The sequence below is a fragment of the Gouania willdenowi genome, chromosome 19, assembly GCF_900634775.1.
Source record: "Gouania willdenowi chromosome 19, fGouWil2.1, whole genome shotgun sequence".
Taxonomy (NCBI): Eukaryota; Metazoa; Chordata; class Actinopteri; order Blenniiformes; family Gobiesocidae; genus Gouania; species Gouania willdenowi.
In genome coordinates this window covers 14974315-15001960 of record NC_041062.1, presented here as the reverse complement: position 1 = coordinate 15001960, position 27646 = coordinate 14974315, and the positions used below count along the sequence as shown (strand labels likewise).

General features: G+C 37.1%; 2 protein-coding genes and 1 long non-coding RNA gene across 7 annotated transcripts; 1 reads left to right on the top strand and 2 right to left on the bottom strand.

Moving 5' to 3' along the window:
* Positions 1–57: 57 nt before the first annotated feature.
* kctd17 (potassium channel tetramerization domain containing 17) lies at positions 58–14154 on the bottom strand. Of its 5 annotated transcripts, none has more exons than XM_028476648.1 (7): positions 13684–14154; positions 6815–6923; positions 5659–5750; positions 4297–4440; positions 3021–3146; positions 1615–1773; positions 58–197 (listed from the first exon to the last, which is right to left on the bottom strand). In XM_028476648.1, the coding sequence occupies exons 1-6, from the start codon at positions 14023–14025 to the stop codon at positions 1657–1659; spliced, it is 930 nt and encodes a 309-aa protein (XP_028332449.1). In that variant the 5' UTR covers positions 14026–14154; the 3' UTR covers positions 58–197; positions 1615–1656. The 5 variants fall into 5 exon arrangements, with proteins under 5 accessions (XP_028332449.1, XP_028332450.1, XP_028332451.1 ...); XM_028476649.1 differs by having other exon boundaries at positions 4345–4443; positions 13684–14153; XM_028476650.1 differs by having other exon boundaries at positions 4345–4440; positions 13684–14153.
* Positions 64–15827, top strand: LOC114481668 (uncharacterized). Its single transcript, XR_003676261.1, has 3 exons — positions 64–220; positions 3051–3204; positions 15664–15827. It is a non-coding gene; the product is annotated as an uncharacterized LOC114481668 (long non-coding RNA).
* plbd1b (phospholipase B domain containing 1b) lies at positions 15463–27529 on the bottom strand. Its single transcript, XM_028476646.1, has 11 exons — positions 27417–27529; positions 25630–25855; positions 24088–24171; positions 22613–22754; positions 22381–22527; positions 21103–21247; positions 18233–18433; positions 16461–16601; positions 16185–16370; positions 15972–16078; positions 15463–15825 (listed from the first exon to the last, which is right to left on the bottom strand). Exons 1-11 carry the CDS (start codon positions 27520–27522, stop codon positions 15649–15651), a joined length of 1662 nt encoding a protein of 553 aa, XP_028332447.1. The 5' UTR covers positions 27523–27529; the 3' UTR covers positions 15463–15648.
* Positions 27530–27646: the final 117 nt, after the last annotated feature.

Sequence of the window (27646 nt, the reverse complement as noted above, 5' to 3'; positions counted from 1 at the left end):
AGGCTTTACTAAGCTCCACTGCAGCCCTTTGACAGGATGAGAGTGTTTACCTGGGGAACGGTTTCTTTTAACAATAAGATCTTATCCATCTTTACTTTGGTTTTAACCGACAGGTACATCACGTACATCATGTCAAAGTCTGGGAATAGGACAGACTGTTGGAAGTTTTACATCCTGGAGCCATGGATCTGAAAGAGCTGTGAAAGGAGAGGGAGAGAGGGTAAGAAAGCATTTAAAAACAGCCTGTAGTCATTTTAAAGTAGTGCTAATCTGTGCTCTGGCTGTGATCATGGACATGACGATGGATATGGTGAGAGCAGATGACTGAAAACAACACATACACACACACACACCTCTGATTTTATTGATTTGCTTTGTCACTGTAAGTGTGTGTACGAGCTGCATCTTTTTATTACGACCTACAGAACCAAAATGAGATCTATTTATTGCTAATTTTATCAAACCTAAACCAGCCGTTTCATCATCAGTTTTAAAATATTAATATATAATGTAATATAATAGCAACTTTCTTGTGGGAAGAAAATCATTAATGTGATTGACAGACGGGACACGCTTAGTTCAATGAATGTAAGAAAAAACATTAAGTGCAATTGCTTGGTTTTCAGCCCATTTTTTTTTTTTTTTTACCTGCGTTTATTTATTTCTTTGTTTGACTGTTAACAGGATTAAGTCAAAAGTTATTAATGGATTTTGACAAAACTTTAACCACATATTGGAAAATTCCTCTACATTTTGGAGGGGATTAGTTTGTTCAGTTCCTAAAACTGAATAATCTCCATCTCTCATCAATGTCATCAATTCCAAAAATGTACATCTCAGTTTGTAATTGACTAATCTTTATGAAATTTGAGGTTGGTTGCTTAATTACTTCTCTGAGTTTCATCCAGATCAGATCTGGATTGCACGTTTCATTTAAATGATTTGGAAAAAATTGGGGTCTCCATACATTTGGACGTACTGTATGGTTAATAATGGGGATAGAAAGTTCTTTCAAGCTTTTAAAGTGAATGATCGGGATCACTGATGATATATCTGACAAAGAAGATATGTTTCGCTTCGGGGAGGAGTAATCTGGTTTCAAACGTGTGTGTGTGTGTGTGCATGTCAGAGGGTGAATGAATGGCTGCATGAGTGTATGAATTCTTCTTCAACGTGTTAAACTGAAGTTTCCACAATAGCAGAAGTCAGTAGATGAACACTACACTAGCTTAGCTAAGAAGCCGTTAGCATCTCACTGAGGCTGTAGTTTATTCCTGAAGGTTGAGCTTTACACACACAATGTTTCATATCTACATTGCATTCCATTCATTTATCATATGTGTTTTAAACCCAAGCCTTTTGTGTTAAGACGACCTTGACTTTATTAAGGTCAGGGCCTAAATGTTATATTTCCTTTCTTTTTTGATCATGGCTGCATTTAGAGCTGCATTCCACAGTCTTGATTTAACTAATATTTTGCACACACCTTATTTACAAAGGTTGCAAAAGGGAAACTGACATTTGCATCTTCCTGTACTCCTAACACACATGTACACAAACACTCACACAGACATTTCTGGTTGTAGCCACTAGCATAGCTTTGGTTGTCCTCACCCATTCCTGCTTCTTTCTGTGGAACAAAGAAACATGACTCGCTCATTCTCTAAGCCACTCATTCGGTGTGGTATTTCTCCCTGCCTCTTCCTCCTCCTCCTCCTCCTCCTCCTCCTCCTCCCCAGCCTTTGCAGCTTCCTCCTCTTGCATCTCAGCCGGCTTCATTCAGCATGAAGGAAGGGAGGGGTGGTACGAAGGAAAAAGAAAAACAAACGAGACAGAAAAATGACAAAAAGAACGACGAGTGATGAGTGTCAGTGAGTGAGCAGTGAGACGTTGAGAGGTAAATCTAGTAATACATCCAACATGGAGATGAGATAGAGCTGGTCCAGAGTGTGTGTGTGTGTGTGTGTGTGAGATGAGTGTGATCAATAGCAGAAGGATAGAGAGGCGGTGCTCTGTGGGTGATGGAGTGAATGTGTGACATTTGGAGGTTTCAGTGGAGATCACAGGATCAAAGTAAACTCAGATCTTCACTGACAGTAGACGACCTGCTGTCTTCAACCCAAGCTCCAACCAACACAACAGGAATGAGGGTTGGAGTCAAATAAAATTACACCTTCAATTATCCATGTTCAATTACAACTCAATTATGATCATGGTAGCTGTCATTTTTCGAATTACAATTACAATTACATTCTCAATGACTAAAGTTCAAATTCAATTGATCACAAGTACTAAACCCAATAAAACATATCCTTCCTCTTGTTAGCTTCCTGTTAGCATCTTTTATGATAACATCATAAATCAGCTGTAAAATACACAAAAAAATATTGTCTATCATCAAATTTGTTTTTCATCTCTTGTTTACCTGTTCTTACTTCGTCAGAGCATCTGTCATTTTTTTAAATGGTGAAAATATATTTTAATAAATGTTAACTAAGTATGTGTAAACAATAGAACCATATTCCTTCATTTGTCATTTGCACATTTGTTGTGTTTTTTTACGCTATTATTTTTTTTATTTTTCAAATGTATATCTGTCCCACAGTCGTATATTTGCACTATTATCCTGTGTTGGTACTTATTTTCGTTCTTACTGTCTGCTATTCGTTTGTGTTTCTGCAACATGTGAATTTCCCTTCTGGGGATCAATAAAGGTGTATTCTATTCTATTCTATTCTATTCTATTCTATTCTATTCTATTCTATTCTATTCCATTCTATAACACTGTTCTGCAGTTTTGCATTCAAATGAATTGTAAATGACAAGTTTTTATAGAATTTTCATGCCAATTACAATTACAAAGTCAATTATCTGAATTGCAATTTCATTGTGATTACAACAGCAACATACTTTTTCAATTACAATTATCAGGAATGAGACCATGAACTGTCCCACATCTTTGCACTTTAATCATACGACCAGAATGTGTTCAAACAAATGCAGAAAAGCAGATCATTCACCTTGGTTTTGTGACTCTGCTCTGTTCCCAGGCCTGATCCAGGCGTGTGCAGCTCCTTGGACACGACACACAGGAACTCAGCCTGGTCTTCTGTTCCATAGCTGTACGAAGAGCCGATGTTCACCATCTAGGAGCGCGAGATACAGAATGATGCGCATAGGGGAGATGAACACAGAGAGAGCAAGGTGAGCGTTGTGCGGTTTCAGACGTCCAGTGGCTGATGGAGCAGAAGGATAGTTAATAAAGCAGGGAAGACGTCTACCACTCATGCACTGCAGTTACTGTAGGGAAGCAAACTAATCATCTACCACATGGAGGCAGAGCCAATGAAAAGCATCGTTACTGTGTCAAAACTGCAGAGAAGACAACAGTGGCTCAGATTCTATACAAATGTCAGCATGCATTAAAGCTCTGTGCTGAAGCAGAGGAGCGGATAAGTGAAAGTCTAGGGGACATTAAGAGATCCGACTCATCCTAACCTCTACACTAGTGGTTCCCAACCTTTTTCTTGTTGCGACCCTATTTTTATATTACACATTGTCTGGTGACCCCATAGACTCTTTTCCTCTAAAAATAGTTTTTGATCATTTTGAAAGTATAGAATACGGTTGTTTGAGATTGCGTGTGGTGTTTTAATTTGAAAAAAAATAGTAATTTTATAAATTAAAAATGTGACCTTAATCAGTACTTTAATTTTATTATTACTAGTTTTAAGCGACCCCATTTTTTTTTTTACAGGTGACCCCGCATAGGGTCATGACCCCAAAGTTGAAAAACACAGTTCTAAATTTAAAAAATCCAACTAAAATTAAAATCAATAAACTGTTATTTATGTGTTCTGATTAATCAGTGGTAGAGTGGGTCTAGCCATGTCATTGTGTCCTTGGGCAAGGCACTTTACAAACATTGTCTTGTATTATTGGGAATTAATTGTGTATGAATGTTGGTGGTGGTCAGAGGGGCCGTAGGCGCGAAATGGCAACCACGCTTCTGTCCGTATGCCCCAAGGCAGCTGTGGCTACTATGTAGCTTACCACCACCGGTATGATTGGTGTGAATGAATAATGGTTTCTGTGCGCGCTTTAAGTCTCCTCTCCTCTCACTGAATCCTGACATTTCTTCATCAAACATTCACTGTAAATTAATACAGATCAAATCTAGTTTTCCTTTTCATTTAAGGGGGGAGGATGCAGGCAGTAGAGCTTTGGTAAGGGGACGGGGGGGGGAAAGACTGGGGTCAAGATTGAAGGGTCAGCAGCAGCGTGAGTCCAACCCACAGTCCAGAGCAGTCCGGTGCGGGGCTTTCTGCAGGTGCGCACGCTGACCTGCTCAAACTTCCAGCCGTCCGACATGGTGGAGACCATCTGTGTGAGCTCCTCTTCTTGACACTGCAGCACCCGGTACACATGTTTAGGGGGCACCTGCTGAAAACACACACACACACACACACACACACACACACACACACACACACACACACACACACACACACACACACACACACACACACACACACACACACACACACACACACACACACACACACACACACACACACACACACACACACACACACACACACACACACACACACACACACACACGATGTTAGATGATGATAGCCAGGAATCATTAGGAAGTATACTGTAAAATGAAAACTATATATGACGTATCTATTTTATGCTGCAAAGATTTCTATTTGGTTACAATAAAATACAAGTGAGCCAATACATCGATTATTAGATTAATCGCGATGCAACACATGACGATTCAATAAAGATTCATAAATGTTCCAAAAAACGATTGTTTGATGAGCTCATTTTCTTACACAATAACTTGAAAGTTTACAATCCTGAGACTGCAGACGCACTGATGAGGATGAGTAGCTGCACATTTGACTCACATACAATGGCATGATTGGATTATTTATTGTGATCTTTTATCAATACACCTTTTATTTACAAACCCAAAATTCCACAAGTTCCAATATTAGGTTTTATGTTTTTAAAGCTGCTTTGATTGTGCATAGCAAAATGTTTCATTTCCTGTGGGATTTATGTTGATTATTGAGAATTTTGCTTATTAGTCTTTATCATTTTTTTTATGAATAATGTTAGATCAGACTGAATGAGCTGAAAAAGCTAATATTTTTCTTTTTTAATATGATTACTGTTGGAATAAAAGATAATGGAGATGCATTTGTTTGGTAACTTTAATTAATGGATGCCAACACATATACCTTGTTTAAAAGTATGAAGTAGCCACAAAGTCGTGAAAAATCATGATAATCGTTGGATAATCGTAATCAAATCAAATGGAATCGTGAGGTTTCTCAGATTGCACACCCCTACAATAAAATACCACTAGTATTACACAATAGTTCAGCATACTAGCAGTGTGTGCAGTAAAGCAGAGCAGAGCAGAGAGAAGCAGGAGCATGTTTGAGGGCGGCAGAGGGATTATGTAAGAGTAGCAGAATAGAAAGGAGAGGGAGTCGTGACATACAGCAGAGGTCTCCGCAATACAATAGCCTGGACGTTTAAAAGGAGAAACAACAAGGAAATCACTGCCCAGCAATAATATTAGGATCTAATCAGATTGCTCCAGATGAGTGAATTATTAGAACATTCCAGTGTTACCTGCGTTGCTTTGGAGTCCCTCTCTACGATCCTTTCTTTGATCAGTTTGATCAGTGGAGTGATGTTGTAAAACTCAGCCTCTTCCAGAACACCTGGAAACCAAAGAGACACAAATCAGTTGTTTTCTACCTAATTTCTACATTACGTCCACTCAAATCAATAACTTGTGAGGGATTTGAATGTGATTTTGTAAAATCATTACCTATTTCTGTTTGTATAGTCTGAGAATGATTACGTGCTAAACTAGGAACTAATGATTGAAGAGTCAGCTATTAATTTTTTCTTTTTTGCAGCTGGGTTGGGGGATTGAGGACACAAGATGGAAATCAGTGGATAAAGCAAATTAGTAAATGTAGAATTCACGTTCTGAAATGTAAAAATCACTCCTTATCTAAAATCTGGCCCCATTACACGGAAATGTCCCACATGCATGTTTTGGGACAATATCACACATTTAAACGCCATTTTTTACTGGAAAATGAGTGACTGAATGTCTAGCAAGTGTAAAAAACTAAAGCCAGGTTTCACAAATAATGTTTTGGGACCAACGGACATGTTAAAGGTCTTGTGATGTCACTTTGCATGAATTCGGCGTAACGCTCCCAGCTTCTTTAGGTCATTGGCAGCATATAAATGTCAAAAGTGAATGTGACAGCTGGACCAATATGTCCAATTCTGTTCATAACCCCGCTCCAAACCAATGCTACGTGTTAGGGTTCGTCTAGTGATCGTGTTATCCTGTGATCAAAAATGAATGCAGAGCTTCATCTAAATAGTGTGTGATGAACAAGTGGTTCATTATGACTTTATTTAAATATGAAAAGGTTCTGGTACAATGACTTATGTTATGCTGATGGTGTATTAGCTGAACTGGTGATGAATTGCAAAATACTGCAACGATAATTTACTCTATTTTCCATATCTAACATGTTTGGTAGGATTTCAGGAAGTTTAATAGTCAAGTCATCGAAATGGTAAAACGGCAATGTATGAACTGATGTGAAAATGGGTGTACCCTAAGATTGAAGATCTGAAGCCCCAAAGTCGTCCATTTAAAAAGAACAAGGACAATTTTAGTGGACACCCAATCTTTGAGAAATTGTCCTACGTCTGCAGTCTAATCAATTAAAAGAACATCATGTGAGATGGTAGAAACCTTCTTCAGCAAGCTCCTTGTTGTAGACCAGTTTTCCATGCCGCAAGTAGTTCAGGATAGGCCCGAAGTAGGTGGGATCTCTGTCGATCACATAAGCTCCCGATTCATCCTGTGGAAACGGACCAATCAGAGACAAAAACACATCACAGATCAGTAACGGGTTTTTACATGAAAAGAAGCGTATATTATTAAAACATTTAAACTGTATGGCAATTCTTATCAGAGTAGTTCATTTAACGATCTACTGCAAACCATTAGCCATTCCAGGAAATGACACGGATTGATATTTCTATCAATGCTACATACCACAAACATCTTCCCCTGCTTGTTTCTGTGAGCACAGCGTGAAGCATGGTCACTGCTGGAAATCCCCCCACTCTAAAAAAAACTGCCTTCAGTCGACCCACACAGAAAGAAGCAGCTTAAACAACAGTGACTTTTATACTCGCACACACGCCGTTTCTTCACCTTCAGGGGATTTTTTTTTTCTCAACCCAGCCTTTCTGGCTGCAGCATCACGAGCACTAAGGCCTCCATCGTACACGCACACCCACTGCCTGGTGCTTTGTGTGACGAGTGCTCAGCGCCTGGTCGTCGCCTTTTAGAGACCATTTCACCAAAGCCACTACAGGCAAAATTCCTCAGCATGACATCTAAGTAGTATAGAGATGTGCAAATGAACAAAAGAAAACAGTATGAAAGCAGCCAGTGCGCTACTTAAACAACGCTTTTAGGTTTTAGGTAAAAAACTAACTTCAGGACATAAAAGGATGTCAACACTCACATCAAATACGGTACAAGCACAATTTAAACTAACATGACTCAAATCTGGGGTTTAAGGACGTCAATTGACTCTAAGCATGCAGGTTTTCAGACTGATGAAAGAACACACATGGTGTTTAAGACTGAATTAACCAACATTAATACATGATGATATAGAATCTGCCCACATTTATAGAAATAGGTTTCTGCACTGAATTACCGAATCAACATTTATGGTACTGGTGGTCATGTAAACATAAGAGTTTCTAAATTTGTTTTTGTGTCACAGCTTAGTCAGAGACGTCCGAATTTTAAAGTGGATTTAATTGATTCAACCAACTGATTCTTTTGACAGTTTACTGAAGCTACACAATGCTACAGTGGCCTCAGGCTGCCTCATGTAGAGCAGCCTGCTAAAGCTCTCATTAGCACGTCATGCACATGGACAGTATATCCCTAAGGTTTCTGTAGAGGGCGGCTCTGCCAGGCGCTATGAGGGCTAACAATACTGAGTTTTATGCTGTATAATATTTCCCTGTAAATGGGTCATTTTCTCCAGATGCACAATATTATCGTGACGTTATCGGTTTCCATATACATATTATACAAATACAAATCATCGCTCGTAAAAAGGCATGACTAAGTGCCACCATCTTGTGTGTGTTGAGCAGACTGCAGGAGTGTACGTAAATCAACAGAGCTAAAGGGCTGCAGGGGTCCTCTGGTAAAAACGGAAGCGTCCAAGCAGATCTCCTGTATTAAATAGATGGTGCGGCTGATGAATGTATGGTGGGTTATTTAGATTAAAAAGAGACTTTAAATAACCTGTGCACACCTGGGAGTCCCTTTTGTGTCCAAGTGTTCAACAATTATTATGACGGTACCGATTAAAAAAGGAAAAAACAACAGAAAATCCCTCCAAGTTGCTGAAAACTGAACGTAGGGGGCGCCGTTGCTCCGTAAGGGAGCCAAATGACAACGTCGGGGGCCCCTACGCTCGACAGTGCTGGTGAGAACCCTGTATTGGCCGTCTATTTACACGTCACTTTTAGAACACGAGTTCAGCTAGTTCATAGCTTTACTAATGTACTGTAGTATCCGTGGTGTCTAACAATCTAGTACCGAACAGTAAAAAACAAACAAACCAAATATAAAAACAAGCACTGATTACAGACTTCATGTAACATAACTTGGGGGGTTAAATCGCAAAAAGTCGTCCATTGTAGAAGTAGCTTGTGAGCCGAAAAAGTCTGGGCACCAATGTTGAGGAGCTTTGAACCCGTCAAGTGACAAGAACTTTGTGATGTCAACCCAGGTAGAAAGGCTAATCCAAACGTTGACAGCAAACAAAAACATTCCATGCACTACAGTTCAATGCATTGGGGAGGGATGGATTGGAAAATGTGGGAAAGCTAGAAAAAAACATTGCCATTTCCATATCTATAGTTTTTTTTTTTTTTTAAGATTATGGCCAGAGCTTCATGTTGAGGCATCGCCCAGCAAGGATGAGATGATCTTAAGTCCAGGCACGTGATGGAATTCCTGCCGGTAAATCAACTGCAAATAAATCAACTTTTAAATAATCAACATATGGAGACTCAACATGCGTGCTGTGCTCTTTACAGCCGTCTTATCGAGTAGGGGTTCCCGGGGGTCTGCCTATGCTTATCCCAGCTGACTTTAGGCATAAGACAGGGTACAGTCCAGTCTATCGCAGAGTTAACACACAAACACACTACAACCAGTTACAACCTTAAATGAATCTTGTGGGACTCTGAAAAGTAAAATATACACCTCGAGATGAATCAGAAAACTGATCTCATATTGGTAGTAATCCAACTTTTAAATCACAGTTTCTTACATCTTATCACAAATATTACAGCTGAATCATTGGCAGCACATTTCTATTGGCTTTGATTGTTGTGTGCTACTGTGCTAACTTGATAGCTATCATGAAAAAGGAGCCCTGGCTTTGCTTTGTGGAAGGCACCGCTCAGTTGAGGTGTCTGTAATCTTATTAAAATGGTAGCACACAGAAATCCTGTCTGAGTCCAAATGAGCTTTTAAAAGCAGAGCTTTGAGCTGGGCTAACTTCAGCAACAGGAGTTGAAATAGGCAAAGATTAACAAAACAAAAACAAGTATATACATATATTTGATATGCATATTTGCATTATTACAATATTTTATCACGAGTTCATATTTTTACACTAGGTACCGGTAATTACAAAGTCAATTATAAAACAATAACACGTAAAAACTGAGACAGTTAGAAACTAAGAAACATATATTTTAAGAAAGTAAATACTCTCAAAAAATATTTTTGAAAATAAACTATATTTTACAAATAAGTGTCACGTAAAGCTGTGTCACAAAAAATGTACAAAAAAACAACGCAATTCGGGTTCTGAAATGGAAAAATCAATCTCTCTTTATTTAAAATTGGCCCCAACATGACACGGAAATGCCTCACAAGCATCTTTTGGGACAATATCAGTGATATTATATTATTTCCATAGGTTTCTGTGTAAATATATTATTTAAGGAAATATTGTGTTCAATTTGGCCCTGAAAAAAGTGTATGCGGTTTCACGTTTTTTTTTTTTTTTAAGTACCGTTTTAAGCACCGGAACTGTTACCCAACCCTAAATGTTAGGGATGTAACGATTCACTCAACTCCCGATATGATTTGATTCATGATACTGGGTTCACGATATGATTCTCTCACGATTTATTTTACAAAATGGGACTGTATATAAATGACGGAAAAATATTCCTTTATTTTTTTTGAGAAAATACTATACTATTTTTCATTGTCAAAAGAATCCCTTGATAAACTATTCAAAACAATGCAATTTAACTAAAAATAAATCTTGAATGAAATAAATAAAGGAATGATACAAATGAAGAATAAGCTTATTTAAATTCTAGTTCTATAGTAAACAATACAAAACTGCATAATAGTTATTTTTCTTTTTAAAAGTGCAACTGAAAATGTATTTTGTGCCTTAACAATTGGACTTAAAAAAAAAAACAGTAATTTTACTGTATTTACATCAGATATTTGTTTGAACCAGCAGAGGGCTCTGGTAACCCAGTGGTCGGTTGGCATGCAGATATCTTGCAGTGAAGAAGAGATGCTATGCTAGCGGACAGAGCTAATAGAAAAACGTGACTTTTACAGATATTCACGTAATATTACAGATATTCTTTCGGTGCTAAAGGGGTATGGAATCATTTATAAATATGTTTAAGAGTAGAAGGCGGGCAGAAAGAAAGTATTAGCAGATTTCGTTCGCCGCCAACACTTCTGCTGGTTAAAAAAAGGACTGCGATTCAATTTTCACAGCATCGATGTGAACCTTGATACCTATGAATCGATTTTTAACTGCCTTACGATTAATCGTTACATCCCTACTAAATATCACACATTTACACACTATTTTTCACCAAAAAACGGGAGACTGAATTTCTTGTAAATGTGACAACTGGACCAATATGCCCATAATCCCGTTCAAAATCTCACTCTACGTGTTAAGGTTTGTCTAGTGATCGTGTTATCTTGTGACTAAAAATGAATGCAGAGTTTCATCTAACAAATATTTTGAATATGTTGTGATGAACAAGTGGTTCAGATTATTAATTATTAATTCATTTATATATGAAAAGGCTCTGGTACAAAGACAGGTTTAGCTGATGGTGTATTAGCTGAACTGGTGATGAGTTTACCTGGTGACATGTAACGATAGAAGCATTACACGTCCAATCACACAGCTGCGATGGGCTTTGTAAAATACATGAGGGTGATTCAATGGTTGGTGGTATTTCACAAATAAATAAGAAAGTGTCTATTTGTATGGTTGCCGTTCGGACAACCCCCGGTGCTATTGGTACAGTTACGTAAGAAAACGTACGTAGCGGGTTAGGTTGTAACTCTATATCGCAACAATTTTTAGGGTTAGGTTCTAGTCTTAGTCACGTTACCTAAACTGGCCAAATAGGGGCGCTGCGTATGGATAGAATGTCGGTATATTGATACGGCAACCATACGGTTAGCCACTGCCAATAAATAATGTTATGGGATCAAATCACACATTTCCATCGTATTTTTCCCTTTAAACGGGTGGCTAAGGGCTAACGTCGAAAGATTATCATCGATATCCTGTTTAGGTCAAATCTCTGTAGCATAAATGTATGTTTGGGAGCATAATAACCAGCAATAGTCATCTAAAAACAGGCAAAAATAATCAAACGGAAAAGAAATGGAAAAGTGTAATGTGACGTGGACATTTGGTTAACCCTGAAATGGAATTTGGGAATTTCTACAAACGGAAAATTTTACGCACTCATTATTAAAATCCAATTTACACTAAAAACACACGACTATCAGACAGTTTAAAAAAAAAATTCTAGTCTGTCTTGAGGTCAAAAAACACTGAAAAGGTGCCTGAAGCACGTTTGGCTTAGGCAGAAACAAAGACATGGTCGCTCCTCTCAGTAGTCACTCAAACATATGCGTTAAATATTAAAAGTTCTGTTATGGTAAGTTATGTCAGGAAATAAATCATCCATAAGTGATCCATCCTTAACCGTGCACATTAGCGTTACATGTGCCGATGAATAGAAACAATACATCTCCTTTCTTCTGTAAGATGCCAGCTGCTCTGCTACTGAGAAAAAAAAAAAAGATTTTTCATGATAAAGAACTGCTCGGTAAACACTGCAAATCAATGCTACATTATACAAATTTCACATGTTCTATCATATGATAATTCTTTGATGTCCTCTTATTTTAATAATCAATATTCATCATCTTTATTATTTTTAAGACAATTTATGACCTATCAGGTTAATCTGTAATAAAATAGCAACTGCTAACCAGAAATGAAAAAAAACCCCTGCAATGTATTTTTTTTTTTTTTTTAATGAATTAGCTCATCAGCAGGTTCCATAAGCATGTTTCCTAGCAAAGTATAATAAATAAATCAATCAATTGCTGCCAGAAAATGTAAACATGCTAATACTGTTGAAAGATAAGAATATTTACTTTCTAAAGAATGTCACGATGATGACATGATTTGGTTTTAATTTTAGGCCTGAATTGTGTCTTTCTGTTTTTGTGTTCTATTTGCAAAGCGGCCCTTTTTGAGCTATAAATAAAAAACATATATATATATATACATATATATGTATTTGTGTTATTTGTTTTATATTTCAAATTCCTATTGAGATTAAAAGGTCAAACCCAGAATATATTGGACTACGCCCACAGAGCTGTCTTTTATTTTCCGTTTCCGTGAGCCCATTATCTTATATCGTCTTTGTATACATTCAAACGATAAGTTTTACTGTAGTTAGATTTGATATTAATTAGTAATAAAAGCCTTTTGAATGTAATTATTCAGAGTAAAAAGTAGGGCTGGGAGATCTGGACCAAAATTCAAATCTCCAAATTTTTTTCTCTCAAAATGGCGAGATACAATATATAGCTCAATAATATTAATTCAAATAGTCTTACCAGAAAGACAAATCAGGGTTAAATTTGCTGATGAAAAATGCTACATACATACACATTTATCAACAAAGTGCTGCACAATATGTGACACTTTCGGCTTTTTCTTCTCTAAGGGACAGCACGTGTGAGTGAGTTCTGTAGTGTGGCTTGTTTAGGGGAATGTCTGCACTCAGCAATCCATCAAACTGTGCTTATCATGCTGTTCTGATAAGTAACAAAAGCAGTGACTCCTAAAAACGAGTATTTTAATATAAAATAAGCTATAATAATATACAAAATAGTAAAGGACACTGTTTGACTGTACTCTATGAACAATATTAAATACATGTATGATGTGATCTGCACTGTGTGATTGTACAAATAAAAACAAATTAAAAAATATAAATATACCAAATTCGAAAACGATATATCTTAAATCACGATATATTGCCCAGTTCTAGATAAGTGTTATTCTCAGGTCAGATTGACCATCTTTGAGCTGTCATACGTCTTTAAAAGATGGAGATCAGAATGATTGACACTGCGTTATTACACAGGAACACCTGTGACCCGGTGCCTCTTCGCCCGGTTATCGTGTGTCTTGACGGGCTCACCGTGTCTGAGTGCAGGTCCTGCTGCTGGCACAGCCGGTACAGGAACGAAGTTTGCTCCTTGAGGAGGGTCTGCCGTGTGGTCAGGAACACCGTCCCGCCCACGTTCAGTCGGACCCACTTCCCGTTGTTCCCGCTACCGGGGTTAATGACCGAGCCGTTCCCGATGCTCTGCGAAGCACTCCCGCCGGACTCCGTGGGGGTAGCGGTCGCAGAGGTCGCGCTCTCTCCCGCTTCGCTGTCTTTGTTGTTGTTATTATTATTGTTGTTGTTGTTGCTATTTGTCTGACAAAATGACGCAACGACGTCCGCCGGGTGCCGCTGGTCCTCCGCGGCAGTCGCCATTAGTGAGGGAACCGTGAGGGTCAGCTCGGGAGCGAGGGCGGTCTATCCCGGACTGACGCTCGTTTTACGGCCAGACTCTCGGTAACGATTCAGCAAGCCCCGCCCTGACCGCACGAGCAGAGACAGGAAGCGCCTGGTCGAAAAGAGAGTTTCAGCCTAAAAGACTATTTCGTATGGAGGCGCATTGCATTCACTTGGGAAATAAATCAAGGTTTTTTTTCGGGCTATTTTTTTTCCACGTTATTTGAAGTATTTTTCTTTTTCCTTTTTTAGCGGTATTTTTTTCTGTTTGTCATGCAATTTTTTCTTCTCTTTTTTGGAATAATAATAATAATAATTATTAATATTATTATAATAATAATTATTATAATAATAATAATAATAATAATAATATAATTAGTTTTTTTCTGATCTGAGAAGCATTTATTTCTTTATTGAGAGCAAACATGGCCGGCTTCCAGAAGTACGGCATTGCGATACGTTTCCGTACTTTCGTCATATGAAAGTAGACGTAAAAAAAAAAAACCTAAAAAGTGGCATTTGAACACTTTTTTTTTTTTTTTTTTTTAACTACAGGGGCTCCGTATTTTGCGGACTGAATAATAAATCCATACATGTCCTACCATAATATGGCCCCAATACATTAAGATTACTTCAATAAAAACGTTTTTAAATTAAATAATAACTCACTTTAATCAAAAACAATGTGGTTGTCTATATCTCTGTGAGTTGGGCCTAAGACAACAAATTATTATTCCTCACAACTACACATTTTATTTTGAAGAAATTGTTCATACTATTTCCTGTTTCTCCGCGTAAAAAAACTTTGAGTTTGTGAGGTTTGTGGGTTTTTTGTGATTAAAATGAAAAACGTGCAAGAGCATTTACCATAATATACCTTTTGATTATGTCAATAAGCTTGACTTGTTCCACATTTTGAGAGAAGAAGAAATATATTTAAAAGTAATTAATAAACGTTTTGTTAATGATAAAATGAAAAGGAGTGTATTTATATATTAATATCAAATATTCCTATTTAAATAACAAAACGTATAAAATAGAATTGTATGACGAACAGGAAATACACTAAGGACAAGAATGATATTCAAAATACCCCAAATTACTCAATAAACACACAAGATGACTACGAATAAACACACAAAACAATATAAATACACAAAAAGTAACTCCAAAAAGAACACAAGAATATGCAAAATAAGAAAAATGTATCCCAAATATAACAAAAAAAAAAAAAAAAAACACATACAATGAGAGAAAAATATACAAATAACAAAAATACCAAAAACACCCCACAACAAATGACAATATAAATACACAGAAGTACACATAAAACCTTTTTTTATTATTTTTATTAATGGTCAAATCAGTCATTATTCTAAATGCTAACAATAATATTAATATTGTCGCCCTCGGGTCAGACGATGGCATTTTTGTGGCCCCTACTGTGATAAAGGTTACCATTAATCTATCAAAAATATCCCACTTAAAGAGTATCATTTTAGCGTTAATAGAAATACTTTCCACATATTTGTGCTTACACTACAGTAAATGTCAGTTCAGCAACACAGATTGACTTATTATCACTTGTGTTCTCTCTCTTTCTCATGGATGAGGCAGTGTCGGCCTCATGGTGACAAATGGGAAGTCATAGGTGTGTGGGAGAGCACGATGAGCTGTGAGGTTAAAGGATTGCCAGGAAAAAGGACGCAGGCCACCTTGCGTGGTGGGACCGTTTATTGCCTCAGCAGCCAACTGGAGAGCCATCTGGTAGTCAGTCACCTGCACAAATACACAGCGAAGAAGTAAGAAAATCAATGGGTTTTCATTCAGACCTAGAACGTGTTTGTGTTAAAGCACAATAAATGAATAATCAAAGCATCCTTTGGTAGAAAATGTCTCGAGTAGAGGTGTGGACGTCATCTGACCTTAGAGTCATAGCAGCCTCCTGCGGTAGGTCTCCTTTGTCTGAGGTCGTTACGGCAACAGATTGTTTTACACGGATGACCTTTGGAGTAGGGATCTCTCCTGTAGTCTGGAACATATTGGTGTGTTTGTTTGTTAACCCCTATATTTCTGAGACTTATCAAAACCAAATGGGGGTGGGAGGAATGGAATATTTGAACAACTTTTGAACCTACTGTTGTATCTCATCATGTGTTTGAGAGATTTCAGGTCCCACACCTTTGTCTGGTCTCTGCGCAGGATTTTAGCACGAGGACAGAGATCATAAGAAAACTCTTCTCCATATCGCCTCCACATTACACTGTATCCACTCAGGTTGTAGATTTCACCATGAAATGGTACATTATAGGATGGCCAATAACCTACCAAATGTAGTCAGACACAAGTAATATCATATTACATTGAAAGACCTGTACAGATTCAACCTGGTGTGTGTGTTTTCTTCTTCTTACCTCTCCGTAGAGCTGGAGTCTGATCAGAGTGCATCACCTTCCCTGGGATCTGCTCTACAATAGTCAGAGCTCCATCCTGGATGCTGTGACCCAGAGAAACCCTGCTCAGGTCTACCACCATATACTGGCTATTATATGTACCTGGAATTCAAAGCGTCATAATTTCTTTATTGCCCATGATGGGAGAGGTCACACTGATCTCAAAGTGTTAAACTCCTGTTGTATCATATTGAAGAGTGGCTACGTCAGTGCTTTCCAACCTCTTTTGGAACGCGATCCCATCTTGATATCACTCATTTCTGGCAAACCCAAAGACTTCAGTTCGTTTTTCATCATGTTTGTCATGATGTGTAACAAATACAGAGGAGCCAGGATTAACGCACAAAGGGCCTGTACTACAAAGCTGGATTTCCTCTTATCGCGCTAATTTACTCGGAGTGTCCTGTACTACGTCTTCCCGGGCTAAATCACCGTGGTAACTTAGGCTGAACACCTAACCTGTTATAAAGTGAATAAGAGCTGAACAAGTACAAAGTCCCGCCTCCTGACCAATCAGTTTTCTTGGAAAATGACCTGATCATTGTTAGAAACTCCTGGTTGGTGCAGATCTGACCGCTGCGTTTGGGAAAGAAAGATTATTAATGGATAAATGTAATCCTTTCATTTACTAATGGCATCCTTTAGGAAAGATATAGATTTACATTTGATGGACTGATCTACAGTCAGCTGATGAAGCCTGTGCCGTGCGCTCTTCACGTCAGCAGGAACATACAGTGAAACAATGCGCTCTCATCCCAGTGTGTGATAAATTGAGGAGGACTGCCTGAATAGAAACACGTCTATGCCTTAATAAAAGTGAAACTGGCAGATCAGATCACTGTTTATCATCAGATGGATAAATATTGTATAATCTCAAACTTTTACGCATTAACAGTGTCGACAGATTCCTGCCTGTGTTCTTTTCTTCCTGCTTTTTTATGCAGCAACATTGTTGTTTTTGGTCTAAATTGTGGATTTTAGTTCTTCATATTTTTAAATAATTTTTCCATAATTGTGACATAAATTGCTCACCACAGTGTCTCCGTGATTGTGATTGGTCTGATGCTGCAATCTCCACCCCTGTCACAGGAGCGCACACTTTAAGTGAACGTGTTTATATCCTGCTTCATAGGACAGGGGCTCTCTGACTGACAATGTTTGGTTAGGTGAAGCCCGGTAACAGAGAGATATCCTGGATATAATTATCTTCGTAGATCAGATATTTTTCATACTGTATTTTATTTATTTATTTTTCTTCCCTTTTCTTTTTCTTTTCTTTAAAACACATTTTAATTTAAAGATTTATATTTGAGAAAGTGAAAGTATAGAATACAGTTGGTTAAGATTGTGTCATTTTCATTTGAAAAAAAGATTGTAATTAAACATTTTAAAATACATTTTAATCAGTAATTATTTTGTATTAAGAACTAGAAACTTTAGGCAACATCACATGGGGTCACGACCCCAAGGTTGAAAAACACTGAGTTACATTGTCACTTCGGCTCCCAACTAGTCAGTTTCAGATCTGAAGAAGCGTCTTGGATAAGAGGTAAAACGTCTTCCATTTGTCTCTGATAACATATACCAGAATAAACGTAACCCTGATGACTTACAGTAGAACCTTCAGGGACACCAGGAGTGGTTGCACACATTTGTTTTGTTTTTTTTATGTGAAAAATTGTACTTTTAAAATCTAAGAAAAAAAGGCATTTCTCAGTTAGCTGAGCTCTTACCCGAGTTGTATTTGGAGAAAACATGTGCCCACTCCTCCCCGCTGTGTGCCAGGCTGTTGGCCAGGCGGACCCTCTGCCAGGCCAGCAGGCTGTGAGGGCTCAGCTGAGAGAACAGAGAGGTTCTTATGACCCCGATGGAGGTTTGAGTCATTAACAAGCCACTCCCCAGCAGGTAGAAGTCATCCAGAGACATTAGGAAACCTGAAGGAGGGGGTGAGGAAAAGAAGAGGGTGGGTGAGATGAAAGCCATAGATAAATGCAGAGCAAGATGCGCAAGGTTGGTGGTGAGCGTAGGTCAGGGGTCTGCAACCTGCGGGTCTCGAGCCTCATGTGGCTCTTTGACTCTTTTGCAATGGCTCCCTATAGCATTCAAAAATATTGAAATAAATAAATATTTTCTTTCAGAGGGTATTAATGATTAATGATTTTGACACCAGATGAAACCACGATATAATGACCTTCTGAACTTCACTTCCTGAAACATCTAGACCATTAACTTCTCCTGCACCTGTGGTTAACCTTAAGTTTTAAATCCCTGGTAAGATAACTAAATCAACTAAAAGACTATTCTGGAAGTAAATATACATTTTAATTGTGTGGGGACAGATTCATTTAACTGCCAACATGCCGGCTAAATATTCATGCTTGATATGTGGCAAGAAATTATGTTATCAAATTCAAGTGATTTTTTCCTAGCCCTTCAAGTCCATTGTCTAAAAAATATCCTTTACATAACATAATATATCATTTTAACTGTGTAGAATTTTGTACACTATGTTGTCTTCATTATAAGGTATTTTTTCAGCTCCGGAAGGACTTGAATCCAGGTGAGATGGGGCAAAATGGCTCTTTTGAGATTAAAGGTTGCAGACCCCTGGCGTAGGTCAACAGTAATGAAAACATTATACGCATTCTTGTTGAATACATTTAATGTATTTTGCACATTCTGCTTTGTAGAGATGTTTTATTACTATATTAATGAGACAAGATTTGAGTGCAAGCAATAAATACCCCATTTGTTAGTTTTTAATCACTTTTATGGCATAAGAATTAAAAAAAAAAAAGTTTTAAAGAAGCAAAATATTATTTAGGCTAAGCACTATCTAAATTAGTGGTTGAGGGGGTTGTCTCCTAAGCAAGAGGTCCGGGGTTTGATCCCAGTCGATACTGGTCTATGTCGAAGTGTCCTTGGGCAAGACACCGAACCCTAAATTGCTCCCAGTGTTTGACCAGTGCTTTGCATGGCAGCTCAGTCCCATATTGAATGAGCTGATATTGTATAGCGCTTTTAGACTATTCAGTGTGGGGATAAAGCGCTGTAAAAATCAAGTCTATTTACCATTTACTCTAAATTTATGACCACAAAAGGTATCAAGGAACCCCTACAGTTTTTTTTTTGGTCATTTTTTTTTTTACTGGTGTCCTAATGTTTAAAATTATAATATACAATGACAGAAATCATATATTTAAAAATGTGATTGTTATTGTCTTTATGTTATATTTATTTTTCCAAATGCATTTATTTAGTCACCCTTGTTTACAGGGTGAAAACTGAAAAAAGACACATTAATTTATTTTTTTATTATCAGGATGTATCACATAAATATTAATATTATGTAATATTATTATTTAAATGCAGTACAACATTTTAATCCTGTAAATTGAATTGCATGCATCCCCAGGAATGCAGGAAACTTCAAAGCACAGTCCAAACCACAGACAAGGCTATTGCTAAATACACGCTTTGCCAAAAAGTAAATACATAAAATAATAAAATAAGAAGAAAGAAGATGTAAAAGTGTTATTAATTACAAACCAACACTGCAGATATTGAGCATTTTCTTTTAAGTATTGTTTACCAAAAAATATTCATGATACAGTTTCTATGCTTTGATACAAACAGGAAAAAAATCACTTTATGTTTTCTGTTGTTATGATTGTCCACTGGTTTTATCTTATGTAACACAAATCTAAAAGAAAAAGGTATTTACACTGCATAACATCGTCCCTTCCTTTGTGTTCGTCCTGTTCTCATTCCAATAATGTTGTAATGCTGTATTTATTGTCAGAGAGAAAGCAGCTTAAGCAATACTAGCGTATTTCATCTCTTCATTTCAATACAGTAAAGTGATATCCTTTGCCTGCTGGTGTCTAAAAATAGCACGCTTGTATTCTGATATGGAACAGACAACTTTGCTTAATCTTTAGTCACAAAAAACTCACCCACATTTGACTTGACATTGGCTAAATGTTTTATCATAGCAGCTTTCAGCTACACACTGACCGTGGTCCTTTATTAATGGCTAAGCTGTAAGCTTAGTAAGATAATTATGTTGGCTATAGAAAATGATTACTGGGGATTTGGTGTGGATCGTTCAGGTCAGTGTTTCTCTGGATGAGAATGACATTTAAGAAGAATGAGTGCAAGCTGTTCAACTGAGCTCAAAATTAAAGGGAAGCTAGATTATACTCAGCTGCAAATACAACGACGCACTTCTTTAACTCAAGATATTACATTTTTTAGACAATTCTGACTCTAAACTCAGAATTCTGACTTTAAACTCTAAATTCTGACTTTAAACTCAGAATTCTGACGTTAAACTCAGAAATCTGACTTTAAACTCAGAATTCTGACACAAATCTCAGAATTCTAACTTTAAACTCAGAATACTGACATTAAAAGCAGGGTAGGTCATTTTTGAAAGCTAGCAGGATTTTGAATGTATCATCCACCCAGGGCTCCGAATTCTGACTTTTTTTCTTAAAATTCTAACTTTAAACTCGGAATTCTGACTTTTTTGAGAATATAAATAATAATAAAGATTGGACCTTCGTTTTTTTCAGAGGCGGTAATCCTCTTCTGTATTTACCAGGGTAACTGCTGAAGGACAATTTTCCTGTAGCGATGTTTGCATCAAACACCCTGAAGTCCCAGTGTTTGTAGATACGCATCGTGGCTGCGTAGGTGTACCAGCTAGAGTGGCCAACAAGCAGATTCTCAAAGCCTGGCAGCACCTTGGAGGAGAAGAAGAAGAAGAAGAAGAAGAAGAAGAAGAAGAAGAAGAAGAAGAAGAAGAAGAAGAAGAAGAAGAAGAAGAAGAAGAAGAAGAAGAAGAAGAAGAAGAAGAAGAAGAAGAAGAAGAAGAAGAAGAAGAAGAAGAAGAAGGGAGTTATTCTGACTGGTAACAGCTACTGTATGTCTCAAACTCACTGGTACAGAAGGTATTCATTGTAATCAAGTGTTGGAGAACAAAACATCTAGGTATGTAAAACTCAAGGCCACGAGCCAAATTTGACCCGCCAGACCATCTAGTCCAGCCCACAGGAAGGTCTTTTTTTAAAGTAAAAATTAGGGCAAACATATGACTTTTTGTGGATATCTCCGTCCCTCCAAATTCTCAACTTTTAATCAAACTCCATCAAATAAAGACAAGGCTTGCACTACAGCACTACATTATTTGCAGTTGTATGGAATTGCATTTTTTTATTTATTTTTTTCAAACGCAGAAATTTCTGGCAAACTATCCCACAGGACTCTCGCAAATTTTGCGAAAATTTGTTGAAAATTCAAGCAAATTTGAGTGATTGCTAAACATTCAGGAAATTGTACGTTTCTTAGACATGAAAGTGAAAACTGAGGTGCCACAATTTTTATGTTGGGCTTTTTTTTCCTACACAAAAATGTGGATTTTTCTGGTCTGGCCCACTTGAGAGTAATTGGGGTCGTATGAGGCCCTTGAACCAATATAGGTTTGACACCCCTGTTCTAGAACATGCAAGACTTTAGCCCTCGAGGACTATATTTAGATACCTGTGTGCTACAGCATCTATGCTGAGTTAGTAATAATGTCATATCAAGCCGTTCGTTAGGATAAAGTTTTTTGTAAAACAGGTTAACACACTTACTTGCTTTAGTGACATCAAAGCTGGTGTTAAATATGCCATATGAATAACAGTAAAGTAATTGTGTTGCATCACTCAGTGCCCCGCCTTCTCTTTCTTTCCCTAGTTAATGCATGAGTGTAAGAGCTTCAGGAGCCTTTTAACATTCGTGAACTCATTCAGAAGATGAAAACCGCACACATTGTAACCAGCAAAGCTTTCTCAAGTACTCCTTTACAACCCAAGCCAAACCACCTTGGCCCAACCTTAATGAGAGCAGTGCAGTGGCCCATTCCTGGCATCCTGAATTCACCAGTCCTCAAAGAGGAATTGGAGCGAGGTGTCAGGGCCGGGACGAGATCCAGGAGGTCACCAACCCCGTTTAGGAATTGGACAGCAAATGTGGACAGAGGCTGTGCAGAAGAGAGGATAATATGAAGTGATGGTGTTGAGTGGAGACTCTCCCAGCAGCTCCCTGCCATGCACCCTCTCACCTACCTCTCTTTTATTGTTTTTGGACCATTGTGCAGCTCCAGCATGGAGACCATCCAGCTGGGCCAAGATCAAACCTAAGTGTTTCCACAAGGGGTCGCTGTTCCTCCTCAGTTTCATCTGCTCTCTGGCCCACTGATCCTGTTTGCTGTTGGGAACATTTTTTTTTTTTAAGCAGTTATCATCACAAAACTACGGAAGCGGATTAGGGCCAAATTTGATGGAGAATATAATTTTGGGCAAATTAAGAATTACGTTAAAATGTCTAGATTAAAATTGAAATTTTGAGATTAAAGTTTAAAAAATAATGTCGTGATTAAAGTAGAAAAAAAAAAATTGAAAATAAAGTCAAAATACAATATTGTGATAGAAGTCGAACGTTTTCTAAGAAAGTCAAATTTACGGAAGCCGACAAGGTTCAATTCACCATATATGACAACAGTCTCCATCAAAAGTGGCTCTAATCTGTTTTTGTAACAGCGACTACAACGCCGTGTTTATGAGCTAAAAAAAAAGAAGGCAGTGGCTATCTGTACTGTTGCCATATCAATATGCCGACATTCTATCCGTACGCAGCGCCCCTATTTGGCCAATTTAGGTCACGTGATAAGTCAGTCATTGGCCAGGCTTAGGGTTAGGTCGCATGACTAAGACTAAGACTAAGACTAAGACTAAGACTAAAACTAAACCTAAACCTAAACCTAACCCTAAACCTAAACCTAACCCCAAACCTAAAAATTGTTGCGATATTAGGTTATAACCAAACCCTAACCCTAAACCTAACCTAAAGACGCTACTTACTTGTTCTTCGGTTACCATACCAATAGCACCGGGGGTTGTCCATACGGCAACCGTAAAAATAGACACTTTTAAAAAAAGAAAGAATCTCTTCGTTATTAAACGTTATTAAATGATGATTTGGCCCTAGTCAGTTTCCGTAGATTTCACTTTATTAGCAACCCTTCGACTTTTACCACGACACTGTATTTTGAGTTTGTTTTCGAAATTTCGACTTCATTCTTGACATTTCGACTTTATTCTTGACATTTCGACTTTATTCTTGATTTGCCCAAAATTATTTTCTCCATCAAAATTGGCCCTAATCCGTTTTTGTACAAATCCAGACTGCACTGCCTGATCATCTTTCAATACATTCATATGTTTAACAATGCAAATATTTAAAATTTTAACTCATTCGTGTAAATACAAATGAGTCAATTATATAAGTCTACACATTTGTGTGAAAATTAATAACTGCACATAATTTAGCAAAGAAACCAAATTTTTTTACTGATATTGGTTTCATGCTCTGGTTAATATTGTTATTTCCCCTTTAGAATGTATTGTTGATTCAACAGTACTATGACTTGTTTGCATGGTATTGAACTTTGTTATAACGTTGCATAAAAGTCCAAGTGCAGATTTAAGTTAAAAAAAAAAACAAAAAACAACCTACGCCAACACCTTTTTTTAGAGTTTACCTTAAAAAGTTTTTCAGGGGATTCAAAACTTTCTGGTCCTTTATCAGCTGTGGGTACATGTTGGAGTAGTGGCTGAGCATCTGTCTGAGGTAGCAAAAGAAGAGTTGAGAACATTTTTAAATACAGTAAAAAAAAAATGATAAGTGAAAAATTCTAGAGAATAATAACAGAAACGATGTGTTTTATTAGATTTTCAAAATCTTCAGAAAATATTGAGAAGGAAAAAAATGATAAAACAAAAATGTATGTACCATGAATCTGTAGCTGTCTGAAATACAAGGCAAATCAGATGGTTTAGAAAAAAAAATTGATCTGTTGATGTCTTTTAAACAAATACAATGACAGCAAATTAGAGATAGTATTAGCTCCAGTTTGTTTGAAACCTGACAAATGAATTAAACATTTTTTGTTATTATTGGATGTAACCATTCTCTGCAGTGTGGCAAACTCTGAGGACCCCATGGCTGAGAGAATGGAATTAAAAATCCATGTTTCTGACTTTACTGTAATCCACAAAATCCTCCTCTCTTAGCACAGCAGCATCATCTGCATATCGATTGATCTTAGGACGGAACCTCCTGAAAAACCTGAACATCCAATTTAAAGCTGAGATCCGAAGTTTCTGAGAAACCTCTCGATGTCCCGCCCTAAACAGCCTCACTTCCTCCCACTGCCTCTGCCAATCTACCAGAAGCCACGCCTCTACTTTTCTGCATGTGCGTCGCGGAACATAATAAGATCGTGTCACATTGATATAGGTCTATGGGTCAGGTAAGAGCCAAAATCATATTTACCTGTTTGCTGTTGTGCCACGCTGCCTTGTTTCCGTGCACAGTTCCACATTCACTTTGATTGACAGCCTCAAAAAGAGGAAGTCAAAGCCTACTGGCTGGGCAATCACGGCGTTTGTTTCCAGTTGTATAGGGGTCTGTAGACCGAAAGCCGGACTTATATACATTAATGTATGTATATGAATGACCACCAGCAGTAGACCATAGTAAAAGACTAGTTAGGTATTTTTTTGCATTTCAAAAGATTCATACATAAATGTAGATTTCTCAGAAACCCCAGATAGCAGCTTTAAGAATTATTTTATATCAATAATTAAAACGAGTGGTTGTAGCAGTTTAAAGTCAATTTTGTCAAGTTCACCAAGAAAACAACTACTTCACATCAATGAGCTCATTGTGAATACTGAGAAAGTATATTTACGTGGCCAAAATATTGTTTCACACGCCACCACTTTGATGTACTTTTGAATTTTTACAGTTAATGTAAAATACGTGTTTCTTAACTTCCAATCTGACACATTCAGTGTGCATTTCCTAAAATGTTTAGATTGAATCCACTGTCTTTAACCCCATACCATTACCTTCCAGTTTTTTTGGACTACTTTGGTGTTTCTCTAAAATTGGGAATAATTTTGTTTCATGATGCTGAATAACTAAATATGGTTTATTTTTTTATTTTTGACGGAGAACTACGTGAAAGATTGTCACTCTAAATCATCCAATTCCTTTTTTCTACAAATTCTGCACGAACCTAGCAGTGAGGTAACCTTCCAGGTAGCCAGCCAAAAAGAAGGTGACCTCGTCGTCCTGCGTGACCTCTCCATATCCTGCTTTGATCTCTAATACATCCCAACCATTGAGGAGCAGAGTGTCATTGAAGTAACCATATGCACCCCAGTCTTTATCCATCACCCCCTCCTTCAAGATCACCCTTTTCTGGGCATCACTCCAGCGCACGCTGGCCTCTCGGTGTCCTCCTGTCATGGCAGTAAAGAAAGGGAAGCGATTAGGTTAGATAACACACATTATATAAGATAATGTTGAGCTATCAATAAAAGTAAATAAATAAATTAAAATCAAGTTTTTGTTGAGTTGATGTTTGTTTAAGTCACATACCTACTAATGCTCGAACATTGAGAAAGACATAACTATATGGAGAAGTTTGCATTTACAGAGTTTACAAAAGATATTCCACTAAATTTAATTCAAACGTTTTCACTTTGATGCCATTGAGTGATTTTCTCTCTAATGGAGCACTTTTTAACTAGTGTTATGAAAAGAGCGCAAGCCTTAATTGGGTTCTAAGTTACTTTCATTTGCTGCCCCCCTTATATTGAAGCACAAACTACTGCTAATGAATGCTTTATCACTTACACATAATTATCATCAAAACTAAAAAAGTGCAGACAGTGATTTTTTTTTTAAAAGAGATCATAAAAATGTGAAGACTTTGAAAAAGAAGTCATATTTATTGAATAATGTCTCATCAAAGTGTAATAAATGCAGCTTTTTTTTTGTTTTTGTTTTTTAAAGCATAGACTGTGATGTAGAATATACTGTTGTCATGCTTGCACAACATTTGTGAAATAAGAATTTAAAAACTGAACAAACTTCAGAAAAAGACAATTCAAGATTGAAATGTTACGCTTAGTGATGAATTAAAAATAATGCAAAAAATTGTTAAATAGTTTTGCAACTTCCACCTACAATTCATACTAGCAGTTTTAAACACTACCCTATGCCTTAACAGGAATATTTTTTGTCTTTATTATAAAAAATAAATTAAAAATAAGTCATACATAAAATACTCAAGTACTAGTAAAAAGTAGCTCAATTAAATAGTATTCAAAGTAAAAGTTACATTTTTTTTACTTTATTGTTGGTAATAAATATTGCCACTGTTCCCCAGTAAACATCTCATGTATAAACTTAAAAATGGAAGTGACAAAATCTTGCACAATTGGAGCTTCATTTATTTTCCACAAAGTCATCTGTATAAAATAAAAAGTTTTGTCAAAATGTACAGTATTAAAAAAAAAACGAAAATAAATAACACCAATAAATTTAAAAAATAAAAAAATAAATTATCAGGCTCTAAGTATAGCTACATTTATAAACTTAAAACTGAGAAAACAACATTCATTCAGTGCTGTTTTGGTGTCGTGCATTACGTTTAATCTGATTGGCTGGCTTTGATGTGATGCATTTGATGTCATTTCATTCTTTTGTAGTTTCACAATGTCAGTTGATCATTTTAAAACTAAAGATAATCATTTAATCAGGAACTGTTAGATGTAGAAATGTAACGAATTACTTTACCTCTTTTAAAACCTACTTAAGTACAAGTAAAATGACTGATTTAGAAATACACTCCGAAAAGTGCGAGTACCCATAATGGAAACTTAATTACAGTAACATGAGTACTTTTAATCCGTTACTCTCACCTCTTTTTATAAGACTTTTAATTAACTTAAACAAAACAAAAACAAACAAAAAAACAAAAACTGAATGGCACATTTTAATAGTAACGATACTTACCACAGAGTAGCGATTTATTGCATGTTCTGGTTAAATATTCCTCTGATAGGACTGACAGTGACACAGCGCCCAGCACGACACACAGACAGACGTGTTTATTCCCCATGCCTCTCAAACAGAGTGCTACTGATCCTACTCTGACATACATTTAATACCAACTGCTTTTGTGATGTTTGGTGGCAAAGAAACAAGGATACACGAGGAATAAATAAAGAATACATTATTTCAAC